Here is a 22239-nt window from a genome sequence, read left to right as displayed (position 1 = left end):
AGTTGTTGACCATTTTGTGCATATTGTATGGTAATATTACATCTAGTCGTAGCCATGTAGTACAAATATAAACTGCAGTTTTATGCATATTTACACAACATATTCACCAACTTGTACCATCATTCACCATCTTCTTTGCATCATCTAATTTTTTCATTGTTAAAACTGAGATTTTTTTGGGGGAAAAAACTGACAATAATTAAATTATCAGCTATCCTCTTCGCCTATATTCAATTATTTCAAATGGCAAAACAACTCAGTTATAGGCAGTCAGCTGGGTCGAATATTTGGTTCCCTAATAAACTGCGGTGTGGGAGATAATAAAAATTCACAGTAACACAACAATTAAATTATGTATAGATAAAGTTACATACCTTATACCTATACACTACAACCAGGCTGCTCTTCAAAATCTTTCAGCTTTCTGCATTAATGGCCGAAAGAAAGTGTTTAAAAATGGCCAAAAATGTAAAATCTCACCCATCCTTCCCGTCAACGAAGAAGATACATCACACGGGCACTGTCGCCTTCTTTCCCGCCTCGTGTGGCTGAGCAACCTCTACTGTTCGTTCTTGTACTGCCTTGTTGTTCTGTTCAACTGCTAGTGGCTGAGCAACCTGCTGCTCTGTCGGTTTTTGCTCGACTGATGGGGGGGTGGCCTTGTTCTGTTCAACCGTTGGAGGTGGCGGTGCCAGTTCCAGTTCTACGGGCACGCACGGTCTCCAGATGGTATCTTTGCCAACATCCATGAGAGCGATGCCCAAGGCCGACAGCTCGGCTCTGATATGATCACTTCTGGCGAAGTCTTTGTTTTTCCTTGCTTGGGCTCTTTCTTCAATCAGACGCAGTATATCATCTTCCACCATCTCTGCTCTCTTCAGGGCTTTGTCTTTCAACTGTTGCAAAACCTGCACAGTGGAAACAACTAACCTCAGAAATGTATTGTTGAGTTTCATAATCATTCAAATATTTGAATCCTAATAATTTAATCTATGGATTTTCACCTTGTTCTCTATCACAATCCTAATATTTTAAAATGTTTTATTTTGATCTATTTAAATTACAAAAAGATCCATTTCGGACATTTACGTTAAACTTTTGTCATGCATTCGAACAAAAATGTTAGTAGCCTCACATAGACCTATGTTTATTTAAAGCCAGATGTTAAACATTTGGAAACAAGTGATTTATGATAAATGCAAAATGAAAATTTAACTGCAAAAGTTAAAATAATTATTTTATGAAATTTCAAGAATCAAAATTTTAAAGTACAAGGACCAAAGACAAGGAGCAAAATAAGATTTAAATCTAAGGAAATAGAATATATAGGGCAGATTATATTTACTTCGGAGTAAGTAGAAGAGGACAGCAAGCCAAGAACATCTAGAACTTCTCTCACTTCTTTCTTCACACTGATAAGGGCCTGAATCATTGAGAGCTGTTGTTTCTTCGGTTGCTTCTTCTGATAAAATCAGAAACATGAACGGTTATTTTACATGAAACCAAAAAAATATGAAGAGGGGCAGAGGGATGGGAAAAAATGGAAAAGAAAAAAACAAGTATTTTTACCGCTGTAGATAAGCCAGTAGATTAATTTTATTTTATCAATTTGAACATTAAACTTAAATAAATGGTAAAATTATCATCTTCTTCACTATCAAATTTTAAAAATTAAACCAACCCAATAATCACTCAAGACTAACAAAAACATCCAAAACCAACTATAAAAACAATCAAACCTAGTAACAAATATACCACCCATCACCGATGCAAATATAATCAAGGTGCCATAAAACACTAAAACTCAGTATGAAAATATCCAAACCCGGCAAAAAAAAAACACCGACACAATCATAAAAATCAGCCCCTCAAATCTTGCCCACAAAAGTGCTCACATCAAGTTACAATTCTCAAAACCAACAAAATTTTGAAAGTATAGATTCCAACGCTTATTTAAGTTTAAAGGATCTGACGAAACTATGAACATAAAACTAAATCATTCAACTAAGGAACAAGGCATTGAATGTGCTAGATGCATGCAGAAAACTGTACCTTCAGCGAGGTTAAAGTACTATTTATAAACTTCAGAGCTTCCTGGAAAGCACCAGTCAATATATGTGCTGTGTTCAAGTCATCTGCCATTCTAGTTTGAAATTCAGAACGTAGATTACTGATGCATTCTTCAGCGGCAGAAGTAACAGGATCCTTTTTAGCTGTCTTTCCCAAACCCTCAGGCAGGTTTTCCCCTTGATGTTTTGATAAACCATCTTCACAATCTTGCAAAGTCTAACAATTACCCAAAACGATACCATGAATATCAAGAGCCTTATGTAACCCATCTATGGGCTTTTGTAATCCCTTTCATGGGGTTTGTAATTTCATACATCAAGAGCCAATATCTCAATAAAATGATAAATACAGACGATCATCATCTGATAATAATGCCAGAGGGGATTAAAATGCATTGATGGGGTTACGAACCTGGTATATATAATATACCGTATCTGATGCACTATCCAACTGAGAGACAGTGTAGTTGAGAGGAGATCGATAGTGAGCACTTATTAAAAAGTGTCTCAAAACCAATGGATGATACCTTTCCGTAATCTACAGAAGAAGGTTAAAAAAGGAATCAGTAAGCAATACCAAAACAATAAACAAAAAGTAAAAAACTATAATATCTCCTTTAGGCCCATACTACCTGACGAATGGTGAAAAAATTACCCAGTGATTTGGACATCTTCTCGTTATTATTTGTTACATGCCCATTGTGCATCCAAAAACTGATTTTGCTCTCTTGGCAGGCAGCACAGCTCTGTGCAACCTCATTTTCATGATGTGGAAAGATCAGATCGATACCACCTCCATGGATATCAAACTTAAAAGTAAGATAATGAGCACTCATAGCACTGCATTCTATGTGCCATCCTGGCCTTCCAGGACCCCACGGGCTTTCCCAACTTGGCTCACCAGGTTTTGCAGCCTATGTAATTTACACAAATTAACAACACTATACAACTAATTCCTATTTTATTCCAACTTCATAGCCTAATTGATATCCACGTTATACCTTCCACAATGCAAAGTCAGCATGATGACACTTTCGCAGGTCAACAGCAACCCGTTCACCTGCTCTATGATTTTCAAGCTTTTGTCCTGACAGCTGGCCATAATTTGGAAACTTTTCCACAGAAAAGAACACGTCTCCATCAACCACATAGCCATATTCATTCTTTATAATCTGCAAAAATTTATCAACCAACGATGAAATAAGACGGCAATCAAATCAGTCAGGAGTAATTGTTACCCTTAATTCATGTCATGAACATAAAGATCTTCATATGAAGCTATGTGGCAACACAACTATGGTTTTATGAAATGCAACATACTATTCTTTTAACTTCTAAAGAGAACGCACCCTAAATTAAACAATAAAAATATCCTCCAACCTATTCGAATCATTCACATGAAAAGACAATTGTAGCTAAAATTTCAACATGCACAGGATACTGTGCATATTTAATTTGTAGTTTTGTTTTGTCCACATAAGGTAAGAAATAAAAGATATCCGTTAATAATATCATAGTTTTCAACAAGAACACAACATTTGGAAAGATCTTCAGGTGGCAAGCACACTACACCAGAAACTTCAGCTCACTAACTAACCATCAAGAATTCATACTGTGAACTTTGGACCACACTTGGCTAGGTGTGAGACAAAAGTTACAAGCATTCTAAAATATAATTGTAGATAATATATTGAAGGGAATTAACAGTGGATGCACTCAGTAATTTGCAAAAACAAAGAAAATTTAAGTACTTTGTATATGCGGATTGATCATTGGTGCATTCTGAATTTTGCTTTCCTTTTTGAGTGGGTATAAAAAACATACCTGAGTTATCATATCCTTGATTTGTTCCAAGTGATCTGACACACGAGGTTGGTGTGTTGGAGTAAGGCACTGAAGGTCGGCCATGTCAGCAAGATACTCTTGGCAAAATCGATCACTTAATGACAGTGGATTCTCCCCACACTCATTTGCCCGTCGAATTATCTGTTAATAGTAAGAATAGCAACTTCAATATAAGTACTAAGAAATCTGACAAGTAGGAAAAACCCCACCTTTGCCATTAGGAAAATGCTAAAATAGACAAATTAACCAATTTAACAACATAATGATTGTCTCCAAGAGTTAAACACTGACAAATGACCATCAGGGATGGGGGAGATGTTAAATAATGTTTTTATAAAAAGATGATCGATATTCCAAACAGAAATCAAAGGAATTAGCCAGTAACACAGAGTAAACTTCAGGCCCGACAGCCTGTTGGGACAACCCAAAGCCAGGGACTTTTGTATTAGCAAATAAAATCTCTGGACTCAAGCACTCAAAAACCAACAGCTACCTCAGTACTCAATGAATGGCTTTTAGGGTAAGTTAAGGAGTTCATTAATGAGATACACACATGTTAATGATTAATCTATTGTCTCTTTCTTGGAAAGATAATCATGGTCATGTTATCCTTTCTTATGATTATTAGCTGCCCCAATTTGAGTTTAATTTTAAGTATAAAGGGAATAAAATTAAAAAATGAAATTAGACGAGAAATGACCAAGAATATCAGTAGAACTGTAGAACCACATCATGTTACCCATTATGACTCATGTAGTATAAATAGTTGAGCTTACAAAGAAATGGAAATAAAAATGATTCTACAACGTACAGTAGAAAGAAATAAGAGTCTTAGTTCTAAAAATGAGGCATACAATACATGAATCAATAAATGGAGCAAACAATACGTATTCATAGAAACATAGACATGAAAAAAAAAAACATCTCTAATGATGATGTCCTCCCTGTTCTCTCCATAAAATTTACTCAGGCCACCACCACCTCACCTTTATTATGGCCTCAGTGGGGGGTGGTATCTGAACAGACAAATTGGATTAAGCAGAGAGAAGATTGAGTTTAAGTAAAGACCAGCTATTAGTGTTAGGGTAATCTCACTTCAAAATAGTTTTCCCAAGACTGCATCAGCCATTAGGTGGCAAATCCTAGAGTTTCCTCATTAACATATGTTGCTCTGAACAACAAGGGGATGAAATTTGGCCTCGTCAAAGGGCCGTCAATATTTTAAAAAACAGTACATAATGCAAAGCAACGAGTCTCTTGACCGACTCAAACCAAGAGGCAACCAAGATGCAATGACCAGATTGAAGGGATGCAGACTTGAATAGATAAATAAGTAAAATATATATATAACAGAAATTTGTAAAGTAAACACTAATTGATACTCCTCCAATTTTCCTCACTTGACGATCACAGTCTCTTTAAACACATTTTTACAGTTCAATATTCACCAAGTGTTGTGTTGCTCTGGGTCATGAAATTACACCCTTTGTTGCACTGATGGGCACAAGTCACAACTGAACACCAAAGCACACCTCTGCAAGCAGAACCCTTGATCTTTTTCCTTTTTTCTTTTTTCTTTATCTTTGTAGTTTTCGCCTAGTCTGGACTCTAAAAGCAAAAATGAAAGAACACTTCACAAAGACACAGCACAGCAACCTGAAGCTGCTATATGTGATTTTTTCCCTAAATGACTCCTTTTTCTAATTTTTTTAGGATATTGCTGGGTTTTCGCCATCGTGCCTCAATACATTGTTGTCTCACCCTGTTTCCATGAAGATTAGGCTCGTGGTGGCAGAATAGCAACCATGGCATGTGCCTCTTTAAAAGGTGGCACAACACGCTCTACAATCTACTGTGAGGAGAAGAAGACAAAGGCACATAACTGCCAAATAACACTGGCTTGGTTAGTTTGCCAGTCAGAAAAGGCACATTGCTGAATCAACTATACAACTCTGATGCCATCTTGGGTAGCATTCCCACTAAGACAACTTGAAAGTTGAAACATTAAAAAAAGGTTAACTTCTTCACTTGAACTTTGCCTCTTAATTGTCTATTTCAGTGGATAAAATGCCTAAAACATGGCTCTCTGGCCTAATCGATGCTGCTAATACAATCAAGCTGATAAGAACCAAAGTCATATTTCCCTTCACTGTCCTTTCACATTATAAATTATCTCAACATGGCTCTCTGGCCTAATTGATGCCACTTGGTCCATTTTCCATGTGGTCAGTTGTTAAAGATATTTTAAATTCTGTGGAACAATGAAACTGAAAAGAGAGTTTCGGGAGATTTGAAGGGCAAGAAACCAAAGAATTTTAAAGATAAAACTAAAGAGTTAGATGAAGAGTGAAATACGGCTAGATATCTTTGTTCATGGTGGTGTGCTGTCTCTAAAACTTTTTCCAGTTCCAGATATGAATCTTACGATTAATGCCAATTGAAGGTCAACTTTGTAAACTGGCTATAGGAAGATTGGTTATCCTCCTGTTCTATAATACTTTTTCTATTGTAACTGATAGTTTGTCTCATGTCAAAAATAAATAAATAAATAAATAAATAACAAAAGTAAGAAACTCTAAGAAATCATCCTTCTGGTCCATCATAGAACCACAAGCAAATCATTAAACTACAGCTAACACAACTTCCTGCTTGGTGTAAGACATGTATACAACTCTACACACTCACCTTGTCATCAACATCAGTAAAGTTCCGCACATAAGTAACTTCATATCCCAAGTACTTAAGATATCTGCAATGAGTGTTGTCACCACGTTAAAAAATAATAATTGAAGCATTTGACGGAAATAAATCTTCAGAACTGCAAAATGAGTCATCAGACATGTAGAAAAATCTAAAAGTTAAGAGAATCAGATAGTCATGCTAGACAGCTAGATGTATTAACGACTCTCATGAGAACGAGACTCCCAATATTCAATCTCCAGTTTAGACTATAGTTGCACATTATAAATTATGCTCCACCTTCTAGACCAATCAGAAAATAATAAAATTTGAAAATCTTTGGTTCTTCATATTTATTGTAAACATTTAGACAAAAATACAATTGAAAAGATTCACTTTGCAGAGGTACTCTATCCATTGAAATATTAGATATCTCATGCCAATTATACCAATGTATGAGTAATAAAACATCCCAAGTGCCTCAGATTATCTAATGAGTTCATCTAGAAAAATGTTCACCCTTTTTAGGTAATAATTATGAAGAGGTAAAAGTTTTCTCGTTCAGGAAGTTCATTATAGAGTACTTAGCCTTACAGAACTACAAAGAAAATGTACATTTAGCAAGATAGATCTCCTTCACGTTACCTACAGCTTACAGCCTCATAGTTAGCGTCTCTCACTCTCATATTCCCACTCCAAAATCTTTAAATTATCAATCAAGCATCGTTGACATTTTTGTATGCACCTAATTCATTCGTACAAGTCAAATCACCACTAATAAAACGCTAAGGTGTATCCATATCCATAATACTAAGACTTGCTTCGGTTTTTTGTCCCTTCCATAATGAACTTACATATAATTGCTTCAATACTACCAGTATGACATACTGATTAAATTTTACAGAAAAACAAAGAACCGAGTTACCAGTAACAGAAGTTCTACTTCTCCGACACTTAGCTAAATACAACCAAGATAATAAATAAACAGTTCCAATAAGGTATAAAATTATGCAACTCCCGGAACCATTATATGCCGGCGCTACCTACAACCTCATAATCCAAGAGCCAAAAAGAAAATCTGGCTGATGGAATCAACTGCATATAGAAATCGGTATACCTGTAGAGGACGTCGAAGTTGACGGCCGCGCGGGCATGGCCAATATGGCTGAAATCGTAGGCCGTGATGCCACATACATACATGCCAACCTTACCAGGCTCCTTCGTCGTGAAGACCTCCTTCTGCTGCGTCATCGAATTGTAAACCCTAAATTCCTCCTTCGCCATTCCGACGGCAAACAAAATATCCTTCCTCTCTCGTTGAGATAACAGCAACAAAGAGGCGGCGAAACCCTAACCGCCGCTGAATATGGTTTACGGCGTAACCGGAGCCGGAGTTGGAGGTTCCGCCGTAGATCTGAGTCTGAAATTTTTGACGCTTGGAATGACGGACGGATTTGTTGTATACTGGCGGCAGTTCCTGGATTGGTAACGCGTCGCGACTTGATTTGGATCAATCACCACCGTTGAATCAAGAGGAAAGTGTAAAGTAACGTCCAAGTCTTTCCCTTTCTGATTTCTGCACTCATTTAATTTGGATCAAAACTTAAATTAGTCGTCTGTTGATCCTTGATTATGAATGAAGTTTCAAATTCAGATTTTAGGTAATTAAGAATCATATATCTATTTGTGAGTTTGATCTCTTGGTACTAAAAAAAAATGAATTACTCTCTTCCTTATTTTATAGGAAATGTTGAGGTTTGGAATATCCATCTAATTTTAAAAGATACATTTTTACTAGTGGTCGAAAACTACATCGGGTCAAAAGTCCACTTTATCCGTATAATTATCCACTATTTTTATATTTATTTTGTATATTTTGAATTTATTTTTACTATCAATTTCGGTGTATTTTGCATCTTGTATGATGACTTCATCCAAGAAGTTTGGAAAATAGTTATAAATGGTCTCTGACCTAATTTTGTCTCCTGTCATCGTATGAATTTGTAATTTATATCATTTTTAATTAAAAATTTAAACTTAATGTTATGTATATAAATACATATTTACTTTTTGTACTAGTTTTTAATTCCCTCTCGATTATCCATTGAATAATGACATATCATGCTAATTAGATAAATTTAAATGGAATTAATACAAAAAGTAAAAACAACTGGACAAAATAGAGTTGCATGCTGGATAAAAGATATTTTGTGACTTAGAAAAACTGATATGTCGGATGTTTCCCTTATTTTATCTTGGTGTCTAATTCATTATGCCAACAGTATCAAATTTCTACTCTAAAATAGAAATGAGCGGGTATGACCAAACAATCTACTCTTTCTCTTAGAGTTAGGGGTTCGATCTTCATTCTCACACTTGTTTATTAAATAATAATAAAAAAAAGTAGGTTATGACCCACACTTGTTTATTAAATAATAATAAAAAAAAAGTAGGTTATGACAAAAGAATCTTTATGTTCCTTATTTGCACTACCTTTTCTTAAAATATTGTATATTTTACCCTAAACGGACAATACAATATAAAGTATATAGAATTAGAGTGTGTTTGGGAGTGATCTTGTCATTGCCGTGGTCAAAATCACTTCCTTCCCAATTAAAATTAGGAAAGTTTAAAATTACTTTATATTGATTTTTAAGGTACCACTTAAATCACTAATTCTACCATCACTTTAATTTTCTTATTTCTTATTGAAATGTATTCGTCTTCTCTTTTTGTGAGAGTGTTTCTCTCTTTTTGAGAGTGCGGTTTTCTTCGGGTTTTGGGGAGCCTCTATTAGGCTTCTGCAGGTTAGGTCAGTCATGGATGACCTCGTTGCCTGTTGCGAAAACCTCAATCTAACTTCTGAAGAGAATGAGGTGATAGTGATTGACAAGGAAAAACCAATAATGAATGAGGACAATGTTCAGCTTTGTGTGGTGGGGAAACTCCTATCAAGCAAGCGTACAAGCACGGAGGCATTACAATCGGTAATGAAGCAAGTTTGGAATGTTCATGATACCACAAGGATAGAACCTATCGGGATGAATACGTATGTCTGTCTATTTCGATCTCTAGGAGAGAAAACTCGAGTCCTAAACTCCGGACCCTGGACTTTCAACAAATCCCTTTTTGTCCTAGCTTCTCCTTCCGCCACAGATCAGCCTCTTGCAATGAATTTCAATGTTTGTGCTTTCTGGATTCAGATCCATAACATACCTTTTGAATGTATGTCTCAGGAGATGGCTCTTATGCTTGGGAGTAAGGTAGGTGAGGTTGAAACAGTGGACAGTGAAGACCAGGAGGGTTGGACAAGACCTTACTTTCGGCTGCGAGTGAAGATTGATATCTCGAAGTCGTTGCGGAGAGGTTTGAAATTATGTGGCAGCGATGGAAAGGATATGTGGTGCCCAATTCGGTTTGAGAAACTACCAGATTTCTGCTATGAATGTGGAATAATTGGTCATTCAGGAAGGGAATGCAACAATCGTAACACTCTTTGTCAGAACCAGTATGGGGAGTGGTTACGTGCATCCTTGCTAAAGAAGAATGTGGGCTTGCGTGGGGCAGAAACTGGGTTTAGGGGCGGCCGTGGAGGGCAAAGTAACAAGGGTCGTGGAGGATGGGGGGACTGGCGACGGTTCGAAGAGGAGAGCGAGGAGAATAAATTTCCGGCAGATGTTGTCCGGAGGGAGGTGTCGGACAATGCGACGGTGGACGTTCCGGCAAGGGGCGATTCGGGGGAATCCGGTCTGGAAGAGGGGTCGAAAAAGGTAACTCCTGTCGAGAGGGCGGAAGATACGGAAATCTCATTAATGAGGCAATCATTCCCAAAAGAGACCACTATTCATGAGGGATTTAAGGAAACGGAAGAAAATGAGACCGTCATTATTACAGATAGTCTGACCATGGATCTGGATTTAAATGCCCAAAGCAATAAATCTGGGCAGGATGAGGAATTTGATATGTCTAATCAAGGCTCTGGGTTGGTGGACATTATGAGGAGTAAGTCAAATGGAACCCAAAAGAGTTGGAAACAGGCTGCTAGAATTCTACCGGTTTTAGACTGGGGTTTGGAGTCGCTAGGCCCATCTTGTGGGAAACGGAAAGGGAGCCCAGCGGAAGAAAGTCAGGGCACTATTGTTTCTACTAATCAGAAACTCTTGAAAATGGATAACGGAAGCAAAATGGGCTTTAGTAATGGGCCGGCGATGGAGGTATCAGATTTGGCGGAGGCTGTTATGCAGCCCCGCCAAACTCAATGATAGGCCTATTCTGGAATGTTCATGGGTTGGGGTCTCCCACGACATTCCAAAGTCTGCATGATTTAGTGCAGATCTCGAAACCTCATATTTTGTTTCTTTCTGAAACAAAAGCTAGAAGAGACAAAGTTAACAGTGTTAAGCAATGGCTGGGTTTTTCAAACTGTATTTCGGTGGATTGTAAAGGGAGAAGTGGTGGTTTAGCTTTGATGTGGCAGGATACATTGACTTTCAACTTGATCTCGTTCTCGCAAAATCATATTGATGGGGGAGTTGAATTTGAAGGGAATATTTGGCGTTTAATGGGATTTTATGGGTATTCGGAGGAAGAGAATCGTCATCTTTCGTGGGACTTAATGCGTTGGTTGAAAGGAAGCGGATCGACGCCATGGCTCATTGGTGGCGACTTTAATGGAATTTTAGCCCATTCTGAGAAAATTGGGGGGAGACCGAAAGATGACAAGTTGATCAATGATTTTAGTTTGGCGGTGGATGATTGTGATCTAATTGATATGGGATTTTTGGGTGAAGCTGTGACTTGGTGTAATAGAAGACCAAATGGTGGAACAGTTTTTGAGCGGCTAGACCGGATTTTGTGCAACCCGGGCTGGGCTTCGTTATATCCAAATTTTGACGTGAAACATCTAGACTATCGAACATCCGACCATAGACCTCTGCAACTAAGTGTAGTACAAGATGTCTTTAAGGGTAGATTGATGACAAAAAGGCTTTATCGCTTTGAAGAAGCATGGCTGGAAGATCATCAATGTGAATTGATGGTAGTTAATGGGTGGAGCAGTGAGGTCCATGACAGCAGCTCTCAATCTTTAAAGGCTAAGCTTCATACATGTGCTAACCATGTTCTGAAATGGGGTCGGAATAAGGCGGGTAATTACAAGAGAAGATTACAAGAAGCAGAAAAACAGTTACAATTTGCAATTCATAATCTCCCCTTTGTATCTGACCGAACCAGAATTCAGACGGCAGAATATAATTTGGAGAAGCTTTTGAATGAAGAGGAAATTTATTGGAGGTAACGATCTCGCGATCATTGGCTCAAATAGGGTGATCGGAACACAAGGTGGTTTCACAGTAAAGCATCTTACAGGAAGAAGAGAAATGAAATAAATGGTTTGTTTGACACTCAGGGTCATTGGGAGACTGACCAGTCTGTGGTGGCAGGTATAATCTCTGACTATTTCTCAACTCTTTTTTCCTCTTCAAATCCAAGCCTTCTTGATATTCAGCAAGTTTCAAAAAGTGTTGAGCCTCGGGTCACAGATGCCAATAATAGAGACTTAATGAGAAGCTTTAATTAAGAGGAGGTCCTTCTAGCCCTAAAACAGATTCATCCGAATAAATCCCCGGGGCCAGATGGATTTCCTGGGGTTTTCTATAAGAATTTCTGGCATATTGTGGGTAAGGATGTCATTGCGTGTTGTCTGAATGTTCTTAATAATAATTGTGATTTAAAACCTCTGAATGAGACTATGATAGTGTTGGTTCCGAAAGGGAGTAGTCTTAAACATGTTTCTGATTTTAGGCTCATTTCTCTGTGCAATGTTAGCTATAAAATTATCTCAAAGGTTCTTGTCAATAGGCTTAAAAGAGTTCTTCCTACGATTATATCGCCTAACCAAAGCGCGTTTATCCCAAAAAGGCACATTGTTGATAATGCAATCTTGGGATTTGAGTGTATTCACTCTTTGAGAAATAGGAAGGTGGGTAAATCAGCTTGGGCTGCTTTGAAATTAGATATGAGTAAGGCCTATGACAGGGTGGAATTGGGCTTTTTGGAAGAGGTTATGCTTCAGTTAGGCTTCGGAAAAAGCTGGGTGGAATTAATTATGAGATGTGTCCGTTCGGTGACTTTTTCCTTTAAGTTAAACGGAACAAAGTGTGGGCATATTGTGCCGCAAAGGGGGCTCCGTCAGGGAGACCCTCTTTCTCCTTATCTGTTTCTCATGTGTGCAGAGGGCTTATCTAGCCTCCTTCATCAGGCAGCCAAGGAAAATAGGATCTCTGGACTTCGTATTGCTAGGTATAGTCCCCCAATCACCCATCTCTTCTTTGCAGATGATAGCCTGTTGTTTTTTAAGGCTAAATCTTGTGAATGAACAGCGATTAGTGACTGTCTTAAAAAGTACGAAACTGCTTTGGGTCAAATGATAAATTTTGATAAGTCTGTAGTCGCGTTTAGTCCTAATGCTTCTGGTTTGGTGAATGATATAATTAGGAACATTTTCTCAGTCAATATGGTAGAATGTCATCAACAATATTTGGGCCTCCCAAGCTTTATATCTCCAAGCAAGAACAGTCAACTATATCAAAGATCGTGTTGGGAAGCATCTCCAAGGCTGGAAGAGCAAGTTATTCTCCATTGGAGGGAAGGAAGTTCTTATTAAGTCTGTTGTGCAGGCAATCCCTTGTTACTCTATGTCGTGTTTCAGGCTACCCAAAAATCTTATTCATGAGATCAATTCCTTAACAGCTCGGTTTTGGTGGGGTGACAATGATAGGGAGAATAAAATCCATTGGATTGGATGGAAGACCCTATGTAACCCAAAATGTCAAGGGGGAATGGGATTCCGTGACCTTGAACTTTTCAATAAGGCTTTGCTCGCTAAGCAGGGATGGAGAATATTGAATGAACCTAACTCTATGCTCGCGCAGGTCCTTAAGGGACGGTACTTCAAATACGGTAATTTCCTTTCGGCCAAGGTGGGAAGGACTCCGTCCTTTATATGGAGGAGCTTGTTGTGGGGAAGATCGTTGCTCACAGAGGGGGGTCGTTGGCGCATTGGGAATGGGGAGAAGGTGAGGATTTATAGGGATAACTGGCTTCCAAATTATCCATCTTTAAAAATCCTTTCTCTTCCTCGAGTCCCTCTTGATACAAAGGTTAGTTTCCTGGTGGATAGTGATTCGAGGCAGTGGAAGACAAATTTGATTCGGGATATGTTCACTGAAGATGAAGTAAAGACCATTCTTTCAATTCCTCTTGGTATCAGCCTTGCAGCTGATAGGCTTATCTGGAATTTTGAGAAGAATGGGATCTATACAGTTAAGAGTGGTTACAAATTGGCTCATATGCAATCTCCGGATACTAGTGCCTCTACTTCTTCGTGTGAATGTTTAGCTTTATGGTGGAAAGATGTTTGGCAGCTCAATCTTCCTAGTAAGATTAAGGTTTTCTTCTGGCGTCTTTGTTTGGATAGATTACCAACGGGTGCTAATCTTATTCTTCGAGGAGTAGATGTTCCTAATTGTTGTGCTTTTTGTGGAAAGAAAGGGGAAGATGCTTTGCACTTGTTCTGGACCTGCAAAGTCATTAACAACCAGAGGCAAGTGTCGAAATTTAGCCATCTTCCTCAAGATGTTAGGCCCCTTTCTCTGTTGCATCTGCTTAGAGATTGCAAGGATATCCTGAGTTGGTCTGAATTCGAGGAATGGGTTGTTTTCCTTTGGGGAATTTGGTCTAGACGAAATGTGAAAGTGTTTCCGAATGGAAGAAAGATGGTGGGGGATCTGGATGGTTGGACAAGTTCTTATGTCTCTACCTACAGAGCTGCAAATTCACCTTCTACATGTTTACAACATGAAAATGAAGTTTTAACTGATAACAATAGATTCCTTTCACACAGGCATAAGGATTCGCTACCAGATTCAAATTGTTGGAAGGCTCCAACTGAGGGAGCTTTTAAGATCAACACAGATGCATCATTTTCGTCTATTAATCAAACAGCGGGTCTGGGTATTGTAATCAGGAATTTTCGTGGTCAGGTCATGGCAGTAGGAACGAAATACCTGGAGTTTGTTTCATCGGTTGACGAAGCTGAGGCCTTTGGCGTTCTGGAAGGGATTCGTTTGGCTCTGGATTCTGGGATTCATCCGTTTCAGCTAGAAACCGATTCTTTGCGAGTATTTAATATGCTCAATCGAGAGGATGAAGACCTCTCGGAAACAGGAACAATCATTTGTTATGCAAAGTCTTTTATTCCAGAAGGTTTGCATGTTCCTTTCGAGTTTACAAAGAGAGATGGGAACGTTGTTGCTCACCTTTTGGCACGAAGAGCGTTGCTTCAACTGGAGCATGCTGTCTGGATTGAAGAGTGGCCGGCGGAGATTTCGGCTGCGTTAGCGAAGGAGTGCCTAGACCTTTTGGTGTAATGTTCTTTTTCTTCTTTCCGTGTTGTTTCCTTCAAAAAAAAAAATTCTACCATCACTTTTGTAGACACCGTATTTGGTCCGGCTCGCTTTCGTTTTTTTTTTTTAAATTTTATTACTAATTTATTTATTATTTTTTTATTTTTTTATGTTTATTGATTTAGTTTAAAATAACATAATTTACTTTATTATAAAATTTAATGTAAAGTTTTAATTGAATCAAATTAAGTTTTAAAATTAGATTTTATTTGAAAATAATTGGTTTTTTTTAAATTGATTTTAAGATAAAAAAAAAACAGTTCCCCCTCTTTGATTTTTTTCCTTCATAGGTGTATCCCCTCCCCTTCTTCTCCTCCCTCTTTTTCTCTCTTCTCTTCCCCATTTTTTTTTTAGGTGTATTTAAGGAGGGTTGCAGTGGGGAGGAAAGACAGACAGAACCCATACAGAGAAGAATTCACTTCCTTCTTTCTCTCTACCATTACCTTCTCTTCCTCTTCACCCAGGCCGGCAACCCCGACGATACACAGACTACACACGTCCCCCGGTGATCACAAGTTCAGACCAACCTGCACCACAGTAGTCCAGCGCAAAGTTCTACAACCGACGCACGGATCACCGACCGCCTGAATCCGACCTCGAGTGCTCCTTCACGGTTTCAGACCCGTGGGCACACCCAGAATTTCCTCACTGTAGTACGTGGTATAGAAAATGGTTGTTTTAGAAATGATTTGATTTTTTTTTATTTGTTTTAAATAAGCTTGTTTTAAATTTGATATATATATATATATATATATATATATATATATATATATATTAAAATAAATTTGTTTAAATATGATTTGGTATATTTTAAAATAGATTTATTTAAATATGATTTGATATATTTTAAAATAGATTTTTTTAAATATGATTTGATTATTTTTAAAATAAGTTTGTTTTAAATATGATTTCATTATTTTTAAAATAAGAAATATGATTTGATTATTTTTAAAATAAATTTGTTTTAAATATGATTTGATTATTTTTTAAATAAGTTTTTTTTTAAATATAATTTTTTGTTTAAATTTTAAAAACAAGTTTGTTTTAAATGTTTTTTTTTTGTTTTAAGGAAGTTTGTTAGAAGAATTTCAAATCTAAAATAAAATAAAATTTTTTTATTTTATTATTATTATTATTTCTTGTTTTAGTTTTATTTTTTTAACATGTTTTTTGAATAAAGATTTGTATGATAAAAATTAATATTGAGTTGTATCATATGGTGTTGGCATAGTGGTAGGTTACTTAGGAGTAATTCACACGTCTTAGGTTCGAGTCTTTTCTTGCCTAAATTAATATTTTTTTATATCATTATTTTACCAAACAACTATTTTAGATAAAATATTTTTTTAATATAAAAAAAACTTTCTTTTTTATAAGATTTCAAATCTTAAAACATTTATATAAAATATTAAATAATATCTTAGGATGTTAGCACATTGGTAAGAAATTTATATATGGGCTCTCATATCACATTCAAGTCTTGATGGCCCCTACACTAAAATTATTTTTTTTATTTATTAATTTTTCTTTTCTACTAAATAATTATTTCGAAAATCCCAATGACAGAAATTGGATCTTTCCAATATTCTCGAGGTGATAATTTGTTTTTCTAATGGTCTTTGCGCCACTCATGCTTGTTGTTGGTTCATATTTTATCGTAAAATATGAACCAATAAATTTGGGACATTTAAAATCAAACACAAAAGTATTTTTCTTTTTGGAGCAAAGTATAATAGGATAATTTTTTACAAAATATAGTACCGTTTTCGAACAGGTGTCGTAGGGTGCTAACACCTTCCCTACGCTCAACCGACTCCCGAACTAAAATCTGTTTTTCGTAGACCAAGTTTTTAAAATAGGTGACCAATCATACATCGTAGATGATTGGTGGCGACTCCAAACTCTAATCTCTAAAGAGACCCTTCAGGAGATGATGTCGGCCGCTCCGCGTCGTGATGACGTTGCGACAACTTTCAAAGACACTCTTACTCTCATTTATAGTTAAATTCAAAGTAGCATTGATGGTTGGGATTAATCTCAGGGAGAGAATTTTCAATTTTCACAAAATCTCATGTTGTCTTCTTCACTGCCATAATTTTAATCTTAAAACTCATCAAAATCAACTATATAAATAGGTTCTGTCAATCCAAATAACCTCTCCTTTCCTTCATTAGTTGTTAGATTAACTGGGAGAATACAAATAAAGAAAGAGTAGAAAATTAGTGTAAACTGAAAAGTCACCCCTTTGAAATATTCTATACTAAAATTTCTAGATTAACTGTTGACCTCTCTAATCTTTTCCATAACGCTGATTTGGGCTTTTCTTTTGGTTCCACTCAAAAAGACCTCATACCAATAGAGATAGCTGTCATATCTTTTATATACCCAAGCATCTTAACCCTCGAACAAAGAACCACCGAGTCTCCCCTCAAGTAATCACTCATTCGTCTACTCTCGGAGTCCAACAATGATAGAATACACTTACGGATTACACCATTTCTACACCTTTCGAGACTCATCACTTCTTTGTTCGGCACCCAAAGATTCACCAACATAGCTAGGTTTTTAGACCATGGCTCTGATACGACTTGTTAAGGACAACGGTACCAGTACCCCGAGTATCTCCACAATGGTATGATATTGTCCGCTTTGGGAATAGCCCCCGCACAGCTTTGTTTTTGGTTCCACCCAAAAGGCCTCATACCAATGGAGATAACTGTCCTATCTTTTATATACTCATGATCATTCCCTTCCCTAGTCAATGTGGGACTTTGTTTGCAATCACCTCACAAACCCAACAATCTTCCCCTCGAACAAAGAACTACCGAGTCTCCCCTCAAGTAGTCACTCATCCGTCTACTCTCGGAGACCAAACAAAAGCTTGCTCTTATCCAATGCTTCTGGCCACAACCTGATAGAGTACACTCACGGATTACACCATGAATATACCTTTCGAGACTCACCACTTCTTTGTTCGGCACCCGATGATTCACCGACACAGCTAGGTTTTTAGACCATGGCTCTGATACCACTTGTTAAGGACAACGGTGCCTCAAGTACCCCGAGTATCTCCACAATGGTATGATATTGTCCGCTTTGGACATAGCCCGCATGGCTTTGCTTTTGGTTTCACCCAAAAGGTCTCATACCAATGGAGATAATTGTCTTCTCTTATATACCCATGATCATTCACTTCCCTAGCCAATGTGGGACTTTGTTTGCAATCACCTTACAAACCCAACACATAGACATGAGATACTTCTCTGATTGTCAATTGGTTTTGAGATGGAACTCCATGAATATTGATACATAGAAAACCCAAACATTTTGTTGTTGGTGATCTCGTAATGGTTTATCTAAAGAAACCATGTTTCTTAAAGGATCTTATAACAAACTTAAAAGACAAGATTAGGCCTTTGGAAAGTTTGAAACATTGTGCGACAACGCCTTCTGTATCCACTAATTACCTATATACTTACAGGATCAACCCTCTCTTTAACATATTTGACCTATATATGAATACCTAGCTTAGGAATCCTTCCAGATTGCTCCTTTAATACAAGGACGAGTTTTTTTTCCCAAGAGTGAGGGAATTTTATGTAATTAACTCAATAGTTATTCCACTGTTAATTAATCTTTTGAGATAGGATTCTTGTACTTAAATTGTCAAGAATTAGTGCAAACATGTGTTTGTGTTAGTTTCTTTGTTAGTGGATCCACATTGTTAGAAGTCATGCAATGTAGTTAATTTCATAGTTGGAAGTTAATTAAGTAATGGATGAGTGGATGTGTAATTTGGAGGCTTCTAAGCTTAGTGGCTTAATGGAGTAGTGGTATTGGGTTAGAGAGAATTTGAAGGGTAGTGGCCTAAGTAGTGGATTAGTGGCCGGTTATTTACTTTTCCTATAAATAATTGTAACAATTCTCAATTCAATGAATAGAAGTTCTTTCTTCGTACAGTTTCTCTATTGCTTTCACTTTGTTGTTTTATTCGTTTTCGTTACAAGGTATCAGAGTGTCTAGGTTCTCGATCCTGTATTTGAGTTTAGTGCTCGTTGTTTGAGTTTAGTGCTTGGTGATGATGAATGGTGGGAGCAATGTTTGTGTAGACAAGCTTAGCAGTGATAATTATTGCTATTGGAGGTTATATGTATGGAAGCTTTTCTACAAGGGCATGATTTGTGGGATCTTATAACTGGTGAAGATAATGTAATTTCAGATGATACTCCACAAAATGTTGAGCTACTGAAGGAAGTGGAAGATCAAATATGGCAAAGCTTTATTTGCTTTGCAAACTTCTATTGGCAAGGAGTATATCAAGTATGTTCGTGATGTAGATTCTCCAAAGGAAGTGTGAGATACACTTAAAATGTTGTTCACTCAGAAGAACACGACGAGCTTGCAGTATTTGGAGAATTAATTTGCTAGAAAAACTCAAGGTAATTTGTCGATTTCAAAATAATTTCTGAAAGTTAAAACTTTGTGTTATGAAATTTCAGAATTGGACGAGGAGAAACCCATTAGTGATGACGTTTGCGTCGGTATCTTATTCGTGGACTGTGAAAGGAGTTTATGCCGTTTATTTCTTCGATACAAGGTTGGGTAAATCAACCTTCTATCATTGAGTTTGAAATTTTGCTATCAAATCAAAAAGCCTTGGTGAAACAAATGCTTGGTGACAACAAACAGTCTTCTCTCGAAGTAGAATGTATTCTTTATACAAGAGACAAAGTAGAAAGAAGTTATGTTTCTGAATGTTCTCCAGATGATAGCAAGCATTCCAAAAATGAAAGGCAGTCCAAAGGCAATTCGAAAGGATGTTTTAGGTGCGAAAAGTCGAGACATATCAAACGTGATTATCGGGTGAAGGTGGTATGTAGTCGATGTAGTAAACAAGGCCATATTAAACAAAATTGTTGAGTGAAACTTAAAGAAGGAGAAGCAAATGTTGTACAAGAATTAACAAGCCTGAACAACTTAATTGGGAACATTGTTTATCAATTGAAGTTATTGATCAACCCATTAATTATTGTACTAATGCTTCTTTTGATTATAGTGAGAATTCTTCTGATGGTTCTGGTTGTTTTCATCATATTACCGAAGATGTATCTCTTTTTTCTAATGTTTGTAGGAGAAGAGTCAATGTGGCGGCTCATAATTCCTTACATCCTCATGGGAAGGTGGACATAAGGACGGATCTACAGTAGACCCGGGGGAGAGGGGGCCCTCAACTTTGAAACGTTTTGATTATGTACTGATTAATAGCCTAAAAGGACATGAATTTTCAGATTGGCGTAGTGGAGCCTCAATGCAGGCATTATTTTTATTAAAAAATTCCCTACCTTTTATATATATATATATATATATATATTCATTTTTTATTATTTTAATAATATATATATATAAATGAATACTATAATAATAAAATATATTACATAAAAAAATCTGTTATATAATTCGAAATATCCCCAACACTTACTATATATATATGAGATATTTAGATTCTAATTTTCTAAAAATAACTTTTTTTCAACACTCTGCACCGTATATTTTGTAACTCGAGAAGTTTTTTTTTTTTAAATTTATACATATACATCTTTTATTTCTTTAGTTTTTTTAGTCAAGTTATCTCTTTAGTTTAATTGTTGCTGCTTGTTTTTATCAAATTTTTGAGTTTTTCTTTTATATAATTTTTTATTTTAAATTTTGGAGACTCCAAAGAAGTCGACAATTTTGAGATTAATTGTCTAAGCTACAATTTCTTTTTTTAACTTTACGTACTATGAATTTGATGTTATTTTGAATATAATAGTTAGTAAAAAATAAAAATAAAAGAACCAACCGAACTAAAATTTTGGATCTGTCACTGTTGATTACAATTGTAATATTCGAGACTAAGTTCGTAAAACATATTTACAAAAATGACTTTGTCAGCCTCAAAATCATACTTTTATGAATTCTTGAAATGACTTGTAAATTAGTGTGAAGTCCCCCTCAACAAAATTTCTGAATCCGCCACTGGGTGGACATGTCAATGTTGAAAATAGTGATAGGGCGATGTTCCTCGTAAAGATGGTTGTCATGGTCCAAATTTGAAGAAGAATTTTGTTTCAGTCTCTCAGGTTGTTGATGCTGAGAGTTTTTCTGGAAATAAGTTGAATTGTGGCAGAAATTATGCTCATTTCTTGTGCTAAAGATAATACAAGCTTAAATTGTTTAAATAATTCGAAGGTTAGGAATATAGGAGGACTTATTGTTGGATTAACATTTGTTGTTTTGGTCGGATTATTTTTCTGCAAGGATACCTATAAAGGCTACACATGCGGAGTCTTTGTAGATGTTGCAGGTGAAGTTGATCGAAGAGTTTCTTTTGGTGAGTTGAAAGGATTTGCATGGAGGGAAAGCTTTGAGGGGGATGCTTTCTAACTTGAGAATTTTAGTGTTGTCTACCATCTTGGAGAACTTAAGCTTGGGGAGCTTGCTTTGGATTCGCATACTCGAAGGTGTGTAGGTCATTGGACACAACTCGAGGTTTAGAGTATTGTTTTGAAAGTTGCAATCCAGATTGCTTATCAAAGTGTTGTGGTCGTTAATGTGTTACTTGATGAAGATTTTGAAGTCATCGTTGTTGGTGATTTTGGCCTAGCAAAGTTAGTTGGTGTTAGAATGACTAATATTACTCATGGGGAGATAATGGGTCATATATAGCTCAAGTATTTATTTACTGGAGAGCTATCAGAACAGATGGATATGTTTTGTTATGACATGATGTGTTTGGAGATTGAATTCTTGTGCTTTGAGGAAGAAAATGATGTTTTACTCCTCGGCTACGTCAAGAAACTAAAAAGGGGAAGCAACTCAATGCGACCGTGGATTGTTTTCATTTGGGGGTGACAAAAGCGATTACTACTCTTATAGAGAAAAATTGAAGTAATCAGAAGTGCACAATATTGTTATCTGTATCTATATGTCTGCACTAAGGGGAAGTGTCAAGAATTAGTGCAAACATGTGTTAGTTTCTTTGTTAGTGGTTCCACATTTTTAGAAGTCGTGCAAGGTAGTTAATTTCATAGTTGGAAGTTAATTAAGTAGGGGATGATTGGACGTGTAATTTGGAGACTTCTAAGCTTATTGGCTTAGTGGAGTAGTGATATTAGGTTAGAGAGCATTTGTATTGGCCT

General features: G+C 36.6%; 2 protein-coding genes and 1 pseudogene across 2 annotated transcripts; 2 read left to right on the top strand and 1 right to left on the bottom strand.

The window, feature by feature from the left end:
- Positions 1–275: 275 nt before the first annotated feature.
- LOC111020061 (Cysteinyl-tRNA synthetase, class Ia family protein) lies at positions 276–8253 on the bottom strand. Its single transcript, XM_022296622.2, has 9 exons — positions 7711–8253; positions 6600–6663; positions 3894–4055; positions 3071–3241; positions 2702–2983; positions 2482–2607; positions 2053–2286; positions 1346–1462; positions 276–908 (listed from the first exon to the last, which is right to left on the bottom strand). Exons 1-9 carry the CDS (start codon positions 7875–7877, stop codon positions 510–512), a joined length of 1722 nt encoding a protein of 573 aa, XP_022152314.1. The 5' UTR covers positions 7878–8253; the 3' UTR covers positions 276–509.
- A 2598-nt stretch (positions 8254–10851) lies between these two features.
- Positions 10852–15022, top strand: LOC148211984 (uncharacterized). The gene is made up of 5 exons (XM_088122973.1): positions 10852–11885; positions 12420–12717; positions 12827–12893; positions 12974–13071; positions 13115–15022. Exons 1-5 carry the CDS (start codon positions 10852–10854, stop codon positions 15020–15022), a joined length of 3405 nt encoding a protein of 1134 aa, XP_087979099.1.
- Positions 15023–19210: 4188 nt separating this feature from the next.
- Positions 19211–19925, top strand: LOC148211983 (uncharacterized; annotated as a pseudogene).
- The last annotated feature ends 2314 nt before the right edge of the window (positions 19926–22239 follow it).

The sequence above is a fragment of the Momordica charantia genome (genome assembly GCF_013281855.1).
Source record: "Momordica charantia cultivar OHB3-1 chromosome 4 unlocalized genomic scaffold, Mcharantia_2.0 BLBB01000004.1, whole genome shotgun sequence".
Taxonomy (NCBI): Eukaryota; Viridiplantae; Streptophyta; class Magnoliopsida; order Cucurbitales; family Cucurbitaceae; genus Momordica; species Momordica charantia.
The sequence above is the reverse complement of the archived record's forward strand: the minus strand, read 5'-3'. Positions and strand labels throughout refer to the sequence as shown.